The sequence below is a fragment of the Mauremys reevesii genome, linkage group 2 (genome assembly GCF_016161935.1).
Source record: "Mauremys reevesii isolate NIE-2019 linkage group 2, ASM1616193v1, whole genome shotgun sequence".
Classification (NCBI taxonomy): Eukaryota; Metazoa; Chordata; order Testudines; family Geoemydidae; genus Mauremys; species Mauremys reevesii.
Window position 1 is genome coordinate 117,112,295 of NC_052624.1, and position 13,679 is coordinate 117,125,973.

Consider the following 13,679-nt stretch of genomic DNA (forward strand, 5'->3'; position numbering starts at 1 on the left):
CCTCGGCCCTCGCTGCTTCCCGCAACCCCCATTGGCCTGGAGCGGCGAACCACGGCCAGTGGGAGCTGCAATCGGCCGAACCTGCGGACGCGGCAGGTAAACAAACCAGCCTGGACCGCCAGGGCCTTTCCCTGAACAAGCGGTGGACCGGCTTTGAGAACCACTACTTTAGGGGATTTTTCTCCCAAGAGCATTGGTTCAAATCTACTCTAGGTCAGCTGTAATTAAGATCTTGCCTATGCTAGAGAAGCACCATTGTAACTCTATAACTTGCCTATAACAAACTTTGCAGACTCATCTAGCTCCTCATGAAACATGTACTTCCCCCAGGCAGGGCAGAACTGTTCAAAGCAGGCAATGGAATGATCCAAAAATGTGATTGGGTGCAAAGAGATATTATGCAACAGTTTGTGCAAGTCATCGTGGGATAGGTACAAACCGCTATAGAACAGCCTTGATGTATTACTAACACCACAATGGGTTTTTCATGTTGAAATAATTTAAAAATTATCTGTTTCTCATAATTTACATGAAAGTGTTCTTTTACCTAAAACAGACTTAAGTACACACACAAATGTACTACAACAGAAAACAAGTGCAATTGTGACTGTGTACTTACCCCCTTCTCCTGATCCAGAACCATTATCTGATAAGGAAACAAAAAGGGGGAAAAAATCACAACATTGTCCCAGGAATAGCTCTTTATTCAAGAACCTGTCATTGCAAAAACATTATACAAGTATTACACATCAGGAGCCAAGTATAATAACAATGTCTCCCATCATATCAGGCATCACTATTAGAATTTGTCCAGTCTTATCATACATCCTTTTCCCTACCTGTCAAGGTAAATTTGCTCTAAGAGCAGCAGTGTTTTTTGTATGTGTTGCTGAAAAACATTGCTTGTAGTCCATAGCTGCATCACCAACAGAAGTTGGTTCAATAAAATACATCATTTCACCTAGCTTGTTTCTCTTATTGCTTTTAAGTCCTTTTTAAATTATAAAAGATTCCAAGTTGTTAAACAAAAACAGACTAATAATTTACAACTTGACTTTTGTAATCTATTTAACAGAGGCTACATTTTTACTTTAAACCAAGCCCTAGGCTGGGGATGGTGCATAAATTGCATGATTCCAGAAGTGGCCTCAGGAGTCATTGTGACTCAGTATGTCTTTATTGCAGAGTTCGCTTGACTTACCTATACTAGCCTGGTGTTAACTAGCCTCCAACTGAAGTGGCCACACTGTGAAACAACACTGGAGCTCACCAGTGATTTGATCAGGAACACAAAGTGATTGGATGAGCAGCTGATGAGTTGTGCTAACTCAAACTGTGACCTGTAGCTGCATCTCACTTCATTACTGGCTCCTGCATCAGCAGCACTCAAGCATCAATGCATACCCTCAACAGACCAGATTGAATTTAAAGTACCACTTAACTCAAGATACAGATTTTTGTGTGTGGACAGGAGTTGGATTATGGCCAACACTCAAGTTATACCGTGAGCTGATACTGCCATGAAGACACACTGCCTTCAGACATGCACTTCTGAGCCACCAATCCTTCTCTGCTATTTCCTTACTCCTTGTGGTGAAGGGAAGGGAAAGAGGAGAGAAATTTACAGCTGATCTATACCCACAGTAAATTGACCAACTGGCTCAGCCACTCCAGAAGGTGAGGAGGGGAGTAGAGTGAGAACTCCACTCATTTCCCACCTCCCCCTGCATACTTGCTCAGGGGATAGAGTAGGCCGGTAAGTTAGCCCTGTTTAATTCTACACACCCAGACCCAACAGGGGTTCTTACTTCCTGGCAGGAACTCATAGTTCAAGCCAGAAAACTCAGAGACTCAGAGACTTTAAGGACCGTCAGAAGGGACCATTATGATCATCTAGTCTGACCTCCTGCACAATGCAGGCCACAGAATCTCACCCACTCCTGTAACAAACCCCTAACCTATGTCTGAGCTATTGAAGTCCTCATATCATGGTTTAAAGACTTCAAAGTGCAGAGAATCCTCCAGCAAGTGACCCGTGCCCCACACTGAAGAGGAAGGTGAAAAAAACCCAGGGCCTCTGCCATTCTGCCCTGGAGGAAAATTCCTTTTTGATCCCAAAAATGGCGATCAGCTAAACCCTGAGCATGTGGGCAAGACTCCCAGCTTGTTAAATTCTTGTTCTAATTTGCTATATTTCTAAGAATTATTTCTTCCAATGCAAGAATTACAGGGTGAAATTATATGGCACTAGGTCACTACCACACATTAAAAATAACCTCTTACCACAGGAGCTGTTGCCAAGAATGGAGATTTTCCTCCTATTCAACCTACATTTTCCCTTCTTAATTCCATACCATTACGCCAAGTCTCATGCTGGAGCCTCATTGTTTAAATAAACTAATAGGATAACATAAGGAAAATGTCTGTCTGGTATTTTCTTGACATCAATAATGACCCAATTTCCTGAAAAGCAGACAGCCTTTGTGTAATGTTTAACTGTTGCATCATTGAACAGACAATGCAACATATGGTGCAGCATTGCTTAATTAACAAATTTGAAGGTGGCATCATCTGCATACATGAGCTAAACCCGTAGGCGTCCTTGGGATTGTGAAATTGTGTGATGAACTGATTCTGTACCTGTGACATAAAAGCTGCTAAAATCTGTCAAACGAACAAATGTTTAAAGTCTGAAGAAATCGGAATTATTCCAGTTGCAATTCTTCCAGTGTTACAGTAGCTACTTTTCATAATCTATACAATTATTTCAAACCCTCATTCCCCAATGCCTGCCCCAGGCAGAGAAAGCCCCAAAGGCAGCAGCACTCTAGAAGTCTGCTGCATGTGAACAGGATGTTGAAACTCCCTGGAAAGTATTCAAACATCCTCTGTACTCTCTGCGGCTTCATTTAAACAATCATGTAGGTGCACTTCGAGGCAGGGGAGGTGTGGGGACATAATGGTTCCATAACCTTGTGAATACACCAGACAAGACCTCTGGGACACCCTTACATGGAGGCTGGGATGTGCTGCTGAGAAGGATACTCCACCCTAGAGGCTGACGTAGAAACTCCGCTAGCATGCTATGGACATGAGGAGGAAGACTCCATTCTTTGGGATTTCACTCCGGCTGCATGCAGAGAAGTTTTGATCCTCAGCTGGTGTACATCCTTTGTAATCAATTTACATCAGCAGAGGATCTGCCTCAGAGTGTTTTCATTGGCAAGTTCCCATCTTTGGAATTCCAGCTTTACTGTTTGGTCTGACAAATTCCAAATTTGCTTATTTTCAGGCTACACTGCAAGGTTCATTTCTTTATGAAGGTCATTCCAGGGGGGATGAGTTGAGTAAGGTGGGGGTTTTCTTTTTGAACTTGTGAGGGTTGTGGATTGGGAGGTTTTAAGGTAACTCTTTCATATGTGTATTATGAATTTGATTAGTGTAACTATAGAGATGCAATAGGAATATTATAAATTAAACAATAGCTCCTTGGCATTTTCTGGGAGGTATCCATGCTCTAGGGCTGGTCTCAGTGTGGTTGGTTCTTGGAGACTGTGCTAAAAGCTACTGATTAGATTCTGCATCTCAGCCTGGGGGGATGAAAACTCCTCTTCCATTTGTAGTGACTAAATTAGCGTGATTATGTGCCTGAGGCTCAGAGATAAAACAAACAGATTGTCTCTTACCCTCAAGAGTTTTGGGAGGATGATAGGGTAGATCAGTTTCTCCCTTTCACAGAATCACAGAATATTAGGGTTGGAAGAAACTTCAGGAGGTCATCTAGTCCAATCCCCTGCTCAAAGCAGAACCAACCCCAACTAAATCATCCCAGCCAAGGCTTTGTCAAGCCAGGCCTTAAAAACTTCTATGAATGGAGATTCCACCACCTCCCTAGGTAACCCATTCCAGTGCTTTACCACCCTCCTAGTGAAACAGTGTTTCCTAATATCCAACCTAGACCTCCCCCACTGCAACTTGAGACCATTGCTTCTTGTTCTGTCATTTGCCACCACTGAGAGCAGCTGAGCTCCATCCTCTTTGGAACCCCCCTTCAGGTAGTTGAAGGCTGCTATCAAATCCCTCCTCACTCTTCTCTTCTACAGACTAAATAACCCCAGTTCCCTCAGCCTCTCCTCATAAGCCATGTGCCCCAGGCCCCTAATCATTGCTGCTCTCTGCTGGACTCTCCCCAATTTGTCCACTTCCTTCTGGGGGGGATGGCGGGGGCAAAACTGGACACAATACTCCAGGTGTGGTCTCACCAGTGCTGAATAGAGGGGGAAATCACTTCCCTCTATCTGCTGGCATTGCTCCTGCTAATACAGCCCAATATGCCTTTGGCCTTCTTGGCAACGAGGGCACACTGCTGACTCATATCCAGCTTCTCGTTCACTGTAATCCCCAGGTCCTTTTCTGCAGAACTGCTGCTTAGCCAGTCAGTCCCCAGCCTGTAGCAGTTCATGGGATTCTTCCTTCCTAAGTGCAGGACTCTGCACTTGTCCTTGTTGAACCTCATCAGATTTCTTTTGGACCAATCCTCCTATTTGTCTAGGTCACTCTGGACCCTCCAGCGTATCTACCTCTCCCCCCAGCTTAGAGTCATCTACGAACTTGCTGAGGGTGCAATCTATCCCATCATCCAGATCACTGATAAAGATGTTGAACAAAACCAGCTCCAGGACCAACCCCTGGGGCACTCCGACTGCTACCAGCTGTCAACTAGACATCGAGCCATTGATCACTACCTGTTGAGCCCAACAATCTAGCCAGCTTTCTATCCACTTTATAGTCCATTCTTCCATACTTTTTTAACTTGCTGTCAAGAATAATGTGAGAGACCATATCCAAAGCTTTGCTAAAGTCAAGATATATCACATCCACTGCTTTCCCAATATCCACAGAACCAGTTATTTCATCATAGAAAGCAATCAGGTTGGTCAGGCATGATCAGTTTGTCAACCCAGTTTTTAATGCTCATAAGTAGGGCCCTACCAAATTCAAGGCTGTGAAAAATGTGTCAGGGACCATGAAATCTGGTCTTCCTTGTGAAATCTGGCTATTGTAGAGGGCGTTGCGGTATTGCCACTTTTACTTCCTGCATTGCCTTCAGAGCTGGGCAGCCAAAGAGTGGAAGCTGCTGGCCGGACACCCAGCTCTGAAGGCAGCGCTGCCACCAGCAGCCATGCACAAGTAAGGGTGGCAATACCGCGACCCTCATGACTCCCATTTGGGTCAGGACTGCCACAGTTACCAATGCCATGACACTTCAGATTTAAATATCTGAAATATCTGGGAGCTGTATTAGAGAACTTGTCCACACTCCGCAGGACAACCATACTGAAGCACGCCTGCATGGAGGGATAGTGTTCTTGGTTTTGAGCCTGGGCCAAGTTTTCCTAAGCAAAGGAACAATCTTTACTGCAAACTCAACATATTGTAATTAGCTGGCAGATGGCACCTACATGCAAGTAGCCAGGTCCTGGAGGATCAATGGCCTAGAGGGCCGAGGAGCCAGACGCTTTCATGACAGCTGTGAGGAACCTAGGATAGGGTTGCAAGGTGTCCAATTTTTGATGGGAATGCCCGGTCAAAAAGGGACTCTGGCGGCTGCTGACTGGGCTGTTAAAAGTCCAGTTGGCAGCACAGTGGGGTTAAGGCAGGCTCCCTGCCTGCCGTGGCTCTGTGTGGCTCCCAGAAGCAGTGGCATGTCCCCCCTCCAGCAGCTCCTAGGCATAGGGGCAGTCAGGTGCTCAGCATGCTGCTCCTACCCCAAGCGCCAGCTCTGCAGCTCCCATTGGCTGGGAACCACAGCCAATGGAATCTGCAGGGGCAGTGCTGGTTGGGGGACATGCCACTGCTTCGGGGCGCTGCCTGAGGTAAGTGCCGCACAGAGCCTGCACCGTGGCCCCCTTCTGAACCCATCAATCCCAGCCCGGAGCACTCTCCTGCACCCCAAACCCCTCATCCCCACTCCCATCCCAGAGTCTGCACCCCCAGCCAGAGCCCTCACCCCCCCGCACCCTAACCTCCAGCCCCAGCCCAGACTCCCCTCCCGCAGCCCAAACCTCTCAGCCCCAGCCTGGAGCCCCCTTCTGCACCCCATATCCCTCATCCCTGTCCCCACACCAGAGCCCGCACCCCCAGCTGGAGCCCTCCCCCCATCCCCACACTCCAATTCACTGCCTCAGCCTAGTGAAAATGAGTGAGGTTGGGGGGAACAAGTGACAGAGGGAGGGGGGGATGGAGTGAGTGAGAGCAGCCCCATTTTGGATGTTGGTGGAGGAGGGGCTCTGTGGAGGGAGGAAGGACTGTGCTGCTCTGGGTGTGGGTGTGCTTGAGGCTGAGGGAAAGGCACATGACAGACAGAGCTAGACTGGTTCTGTTGTGAGCACTTTGGCCTCAGGCTCGTGTGTGTCCTGAGTGCAGGTGAAGGCCGAGGGGCTGCGGAGACACAACCCCACTGGGACGGAGGCCCACATTGAGCAGCCACAAAAGGAGTAGCTAACTCACCAGGCTAGTGCATCTCAGTTCTATGTGCACCACTAGTGGGGTTAGCAGCCTCGCGCTGTGGGAGGGGGTGGGTACTGTGCCAGTTTTTCACCATTGTTGAATTTCCTTAAGTTTCCCAGCCCCCTGGGGCCCATTGGTCTGTCCCAGCCCCTGCCCAGCGATCTGCCATGTGAATGATATGAACAGCTCCATGTGTGTAACGGTTTTGTGTCAGGAATTTCTGGACCCACATAAGCAAAGGTGGCAAATGCCCAAGTCACAGAGGAATAGGTGCAAGCTTAGTGCATCTACCAGCACCTGTGTCCATCAGAGAAGGATGCGGGGAAAGGGGCTGTTGGCACTTGATTAGTATCTGTGGGGCCCTGTTCTTTCCACATGTCTTCAACCAAGTCAGGATTTATCAGCGTGGTCTCCACAGAACAGCTGTAATAAGAGAAACCACATAGACAGAAGGAGAACCTCTCAAATGATCAAAAAGAGTAGGGACAGTAAAAGTATGTCCCAGTTGTAGAGATCACTGGTTTCTCCTATAAACTGTTTAGGGGCAAAACTAAATTCTTTTCCACTAGCTTGTGCTTGCTACCTTCATGTGCTGGCCAGTACTCAGACTTTCCTATGTAGCCTGCCATAAAATGGTCAGCATCATCCAGGTTTTATGTTCAATGGCAGTTAAGTTCCTGGAAATGTTTTTGATAGATCCCCTGAATAAGGCCAAAGGTGAAAAATCAAGACTGGATGCTTTCTGCAAGTCACCCACAATTCCCAGTGGCTGCCTATATTTCACCTGGGCTTTTCCAGACAACATGGAACTAACTGAATAGCCCAGTGTATATTGGGCCATGCATGCCTTCTGCAGCTCACTCCAGGCCAGGAGAAATGCCTCCAGGTTGAATTTGGGTCCAGGTATGGAGAGTGTGACATCAAACATCAGGCTCCTCTATCCCTGAGCTCCTGTTTACTCACCAGCAACTAGAATTGCCCATCTGTCACAGCACTCAACAAGGGTCTTTAACTTTTTCTTTAGCTGTGTCACAACTCTGCAATTCCACCTTTTACCCTTTGGAAGAATCACAGTTCCATGTAATACCAAGAGTGTCAGAGCATCTGAACATGCATCTGAAGAAGTGAGTTTTTTTACCCACGAAAGCTTATGCCCAAATAAATCTGTTAGCCTTTAAGGTGCCACCGGACTCCTTGTTTTTGTGGATACAGACTAACACGGCTACCCCCTGATACTTGAGTGTCAGAGCAGTCATCAGCATAGAGACTGGTGTTTTAAGAAGAAAAAGAAAATTACACAATCCAATTCATTCCGCCACACAAATGAAGGCTTGCAGCAGCCACAGTGCAAACTACAGCTGGGCGATACTTTTTAGGACAAAACTTTCCCCCCTCCACTCAAAAAATGCAGTTTCAGATTGATGGAAACATTTTGTGAATTTGTGTCTAATTCACCCCCCGCCCCAATTTCCAAAAATAGTCTAAATGTTTTGTTTTGATGTTTTCAACATGAAAAGTGTCCTCTTTTTGATCCAGAACAACTTTTAATTTTGAATTTTACTTCCCTTTAATTAATTTTTGTAAAAAATAAAAAAACCTTGAACATAAAATTAAATATTTTATTTTGGGTCACACAAAATGAGCTGAAATGATTTTTTTCCCCCTAGAACTTTTTTGGTTTGCAAAAAAATTCCAAAAAAATTCATTTCAGGTTGATCCAAAATTATTTTTTAATTTTTTTGTTTGGCTACTGAACAAAAAGGTTAGCCACTCTCACAGCTCTAGTACAAACAACAAAAAAGCTTCAACTTCCTGCTACTCTGTCAGCAGAGTGAGGTTTACACAGTTAACAGGACACAAAATAAGTTAAGAAGTATGCCAATTTAGTCTTCTCAAACTCCCAGCAACAACACTCAATCCTCTTACTGCTGTGTCCCCACCCTCCAGGAGCATTGCTGCCTGCTGGCAATTACCCTTAATTTTGATATACCAGCAGGAGATTTCTGAGAGGAATGCTTACAAGCCTAATTACCAGCAGCTGTGGGGACTCCAGCTGCCTAAAATAGGGTTTTAACCTCTGGCTTGCAAGTCTATGTCTCAGGAATGTCCACTGTGGCACACATTCCTAGAAAAGTTTTGCAATCACTTGATCCAAATTTGTGTTTTGTAGCAGCTTTTTTCGCTTAATTATAGATTGTGAAAAGTAGTACAGATGATCAGAAGATGAAATGCTAGCATCCATTGTTTACCCTCAAACCATTTATTTCCTAATGATAAAAATGGGACATTGCATTGCAGCAAATCTTCCTCACAGGCTGGACAGAACAATTTGGCTTTCTTACAAGGGCTTTTTTAATTTTATTTCCAGTATTTGATGCTTATAAGAATTTAAACTAGCAGTGTCTTAGTCAGATATCAATAATAAATAAATGAATTTTCCAGGCTGTTTTGTTGGTTTAGTAAGGAGAAAACCAGATACACCTCTACCCTGATATAACACTGTCCTCGGGAGCCAAAAAATCTTACCGCACTATAGGTGAAACCACATTATATCGAACTTGCTTTGATCCACTGGAGCGCCCAGCCCAGCCCCCGCCGAGCACTGCTTTACCACGCTATATCTACATTCGTATTATATCGGGTCACGTTATATCGGGGAAGAGGTGTATAAGGAGTTCTTTTCATATATGTACTTCTAATTACACTCATTGTGAATCACCTACAGAAACCCCCCCGCCACTGTAAAAAACAGTGAAGTCAGGATTCATAATAAGAGTTTGATTACTTCAAACTGAAGAACACCAGTTTAAATTAAAAGATGTCTTAGGAGAGTCATTCTTCACTGCAGCGCAGTGTGTCATAAAGAGAGAAAACAAACTGAAAAAATACAATATATATTTAATAGAGCTATATTGTTTGCTTTTAATTATGTAAAGAGCATGTTATTTTTTCAGTTTAGAAGTCCCAGTAAAAGAAGTAGACTGTTTCTTCCAATAAATATTATCCTCTGAGAGCTGTGAATTGAAGAGTACATTATATAAAAATATCAGTTATAGGTCATTGTGCTTGATTAATTTTGATGGGCATATAATACAAATCTGTCAGATGTCAAAATCTTGGCAACAATCTACACATGCAGTGCTGATTAATAGGAACACAAATTAAAATAAATCATGAACATTCATTTTTTATTTACTGGTTTGATTTCTTCATGACCCATAAAATGCAAATCAGAAAGTGAGTAATGTCCTCCTACCAGAGAGACAGGAAGCAAACTAAAAGCTTTGTGACTATTTCTCAACATTGTAAGCACCTGGGGCAATTCCTGTCCCCGTTCCATCTGCTTGGCACCAGCATCACAGTTGACTAACTAGGCAGTTCAGGAATCCTCCTGGCACAGGGAAATCCCCAAATGGCATGGAGTAGGTTTAAATGGCATAGAGGGACTTATGTCAGTGCACCTGGGTGAATTTCACCTTCATGAACAGATCATGGATTTTGGGGAGTGGTAATCCAACCACGGAATTTCACAGCAGCGGGACAGTTTATAAAAACAGATTTGTTAAATCAGCACTTAAATTTCAGACTGAGGTATTATGTAAAGTGGGTGCTAACCTGGGCTTAACTCGTTTCTTTAGTTTACCCCAAATTTTCAAACATGGTACCTACATTTAGGTACCTAAACCTCTATTTAGACACCTGAACAAAGTGGTCTGATTTTTCATAGATGCTGAACATCCACAATTCCCATTAACTACACAGGGAGTGATGGGTGCTAAATAGCTCCGTAGAGCTGCATGTTTGGAAATTTTTGCCCTTTTATATTAAAATTTGCTAGTAGAGTTGAGGAATGCTGCTCCATTTGCAATCACTCAAAGCCCTCAGTTACACATAATATTATCATTCCCTAAAACATAACTTTTACCCTGAAGTCCTACATTTTGGTTATACCAATGCCACCCCAGACTTACTATTTTCTAATTTTGTGTATTTGGGAATCTCTGAATTCAAAAATCCTACCATGCATTACAGGGTTTATTTACCATGCATCCTGCGCAAAGCAAGCCAGTCTATTACTAATACATTTATGGCTAAGTTACTGATGACCTTGCAAACCTGGCTTGAGCTATTAATTAAAATGTTACCAAACAAGAAATAGATATTAATAGCCAGCCCAAACATGGTCTGCAGCCTTTTCCAATTCTGTGATATAGTTTTAGATGGAAATAATCCCCTACAAATGAGAATTGCCCTGTTCTTAGAGTATTAAAAGACTAAAAATCTCACATACTGTAATAATAAAATACTCCCTAGGCAGCAATTACAGTAACTCCTCACTTAACGTTGTAGTTATGTTCCTGAAAAAAATGCGACTTTAAGTGAAACGATGTTAAGCGAATCCAATTTCCCCATAAGAATTAATGTAAATGGGGGGGTTAAGTTCCAGGGAATTTTTGTTCACCAGACAAAAAACTATACATTATATAGATATATACACACAGTATACGTTTTAAACAAACAATTTAATACTGTTCACAGCTATGATGATTGTGAAGCTTAATTGAGGTGGTGAAGTTAGAGGGTGGAAGATGATGGGATATTTCCCAGGGAATGCCTTGCTGCTAAATCAGTGGTTCTCAAATTTTTGTACTGGTGACCCCTTTCACATAGCAAGCCTGAGTGTGACCCCCCCCCCATATAAATTAAAAATACTTTTAATATATTTAACACCATTATAAATGCTGGAGGCAAAGCAGGGTTTGGGGTAGAGGCTGACAGCTCATGACCCCCCCCATGTAATAACCTTGTGACCCCCTGAGGGGTCCCAACCCCCAGTTTAAGAACCTCTGTGCTACATGATGAACTAGGACTCAGCTGAGCCCTGAAGGGTTAACACATTGTTGTTAATGTAGCCTCTACAAGGCAGCAGGAATGGAGGGGAGGGGAGATAGCATAGCAGACAGAGACAGACAGACACACACCTTGTGTGTGGGAGAGAGCGAGAAATGCACACTGCCCCTTTAAGTAAGCTGACCCACTCTTAAATGCATTGTTTTTTTAAGTGGATCAGGAAGTTGAGACAGCAGCTGCTGCCCCAGGCTCTCTCTGTCTCTCTCTGTCCCCCACCCTGCTCTATATGGAGAAGATGGGTTAAGCGGGGTGTAGGAGCAGGGGGGGAGGGGGACACCCTGACATTAGCCCCCCCTTTCCCTCCCCCCGCACAGCAAGCTGGAGGCTCAGGGAGCAGCTCCAAAGCAGAGGGCAGGAGCAGCACATGGCAGTGGGGGGAAGGATAACTGCAATTGCTAGCCTGCTGGCAGCTGCTGCACAGGGAACTTAGGTGAGCGGGGAGCTGATAGCAGGGCTGCTGGTCCACCCTGGTTCCAAGCCCCCACCAGCTAGCTGCAATGGGCTGCTCTTCCTGCAAGCAGCGGACAAAGCAGGCGGCTACCAAACGATGTTAGAAGGGAGCATTGCACAACTTTAAACGAGCACATTCCCTAATTGATCAGCAATGTAACAACGAAACAATGTTAACTGGGACGACTTTAAGTGAGGAGTTACTGTACAGAAAGAATTTCAGCCTAGTAACCCAAGTATCTTGCCACCCTGTAATCGCTGAGAGCTGGCATAAGGCCTGGGTTTGTGAAAGGTGAGTCTCATATATATTATATATTATTGCCCCAGATGTGTACAGCCACAAATGTGATGACTTGAAGCTGAGCAGCTGGAACACCATAGGATTCATCTGAACTTGCAGCTAGAGAACCACGTTTATGCAAGTTGTCACAGATCCCAACACTTTGAGACCCGTCTAGCCCATGAAAACCTTCATCAGAACAGACACCTGTGCCCTCTGCTCCAGGATGCTGAGTATTGAATAGGTCCCCAAATAAATCAGCTCCTGAAAAGAAGCTAGAGCAAGGTTGGTTTACCTCCCTTCATCACCTCCCCTCCCCTCTCCCCACAATTTGTGCTTTCAGGAATCAATGGCCCCAGTTTAATGGATCCTATCTAATGCAATCCTACAGTAGTTTTAACAGTTGTCCAACTGTGCGTGGATGAATGGGCCTTTCCTTCAAAAGACTGAAGCAAGTGAACATTTGATTGGCTGCAGCTAGGCAGAGCTCTTAACTCCTAATGGCATCTCAGAACAAAAATTCTGGTGGGCTAGTTGAAAATTAATTTGCATATGTTGTATTTATTTTGATGTAATTTGAAGCGTCTGTTTCTGATTGTATGCATCATGCAGATCAAGAGCACAAAAACGTTCACCTACAATTACTTAAGATCACAGGGTAAGTACTCCATGTGAACAGGATGAGCCCCAGAGGAAGGAATTTATGGTGTTATGATCCAGGATTTAATGGAAAAAAGCAGACACTTAGGGCCTGGCTATGATCTCAGCTATATTAGTGTAAATCAGGATTAACTCCACTGAAGTCAATGGAATTATACTAGTGTAAAAATGGTGTGAAGCCAGAATCAAGCCCATAGGGTCAAGCGTATATTCTGGTCCAATGTGTCTCAAAACATGTCTTCAGCTACTATGATGATTGTTATAAAGTGATACTTCATGTCCTGAATTCCCTTCTTTTTGTGTAGATCTTTGAGAAAAAGGAGATGAAAGGAAGGAATCTCTCCAGAGCATTGAGACATATAGCTAAGTGAAGTGGTGATTAGCAACCAGAGATCTGAAGATGAGAGTACTCTTAGCTTTGCACAGCCCTGGAACAAGCCCCATATGACTTGATCCTCCTAGGGCCTAAACACTTCACTGGATTTGCTTCAGTGCTCTAAGTCCTCTTCCTCCACCTCTCTATCTAAAGGCTGCAGATTTTAAGTAGGGTATGGGGCTGTGGGGGAAAATTTTACTTTTGTTTCAGAGAATCAGGTAGTTTTCCTTGAGTGAAATAAAGGCGGCATTGATGGTTGCCTATAGGGAACACTAGAGGTTGGGAAGAGAAAGTGACTGGACCATAGAAGCATCTTTTGTTTCATTGTAGTTTGGCTTCAGGGTCCAGTATCTCTGCCTGGTCTTTGGCTGCCATTTAAGATTTCACTTCCTTAGCTCCATCTAGAGGTGGGGTTTCCTCCATTTCAATATATTCTAGTTAAGACAAAGCTTTATCACAATTCTATATCAAGTCTTCACACTTGGAGACCTT

General features: G+C 44.2%; 1 protein-coding gene across 1 annotated transcript in view; it reads right to left on the reverse strand.

Moving 5' to 3' along the window:
* Positions 1-13,679, reverse strand: part of TMEFF1 (transmembrane protein with EGF like and two follistatin like domains 1) — a 196,955-nt gene that overhangs the window by 48,726 nt on the left and 134,550 nt on the right. The window contains exon 4 of the mRNA XM_039521421.1: positions 620-646. Within this exon, the coding sequence (XP_039377355.1) occupies positions 620-646 (27 nt within the window). The remainder of the gene's footprint in view (positions 1-619; positions 647-13,679) is intronic.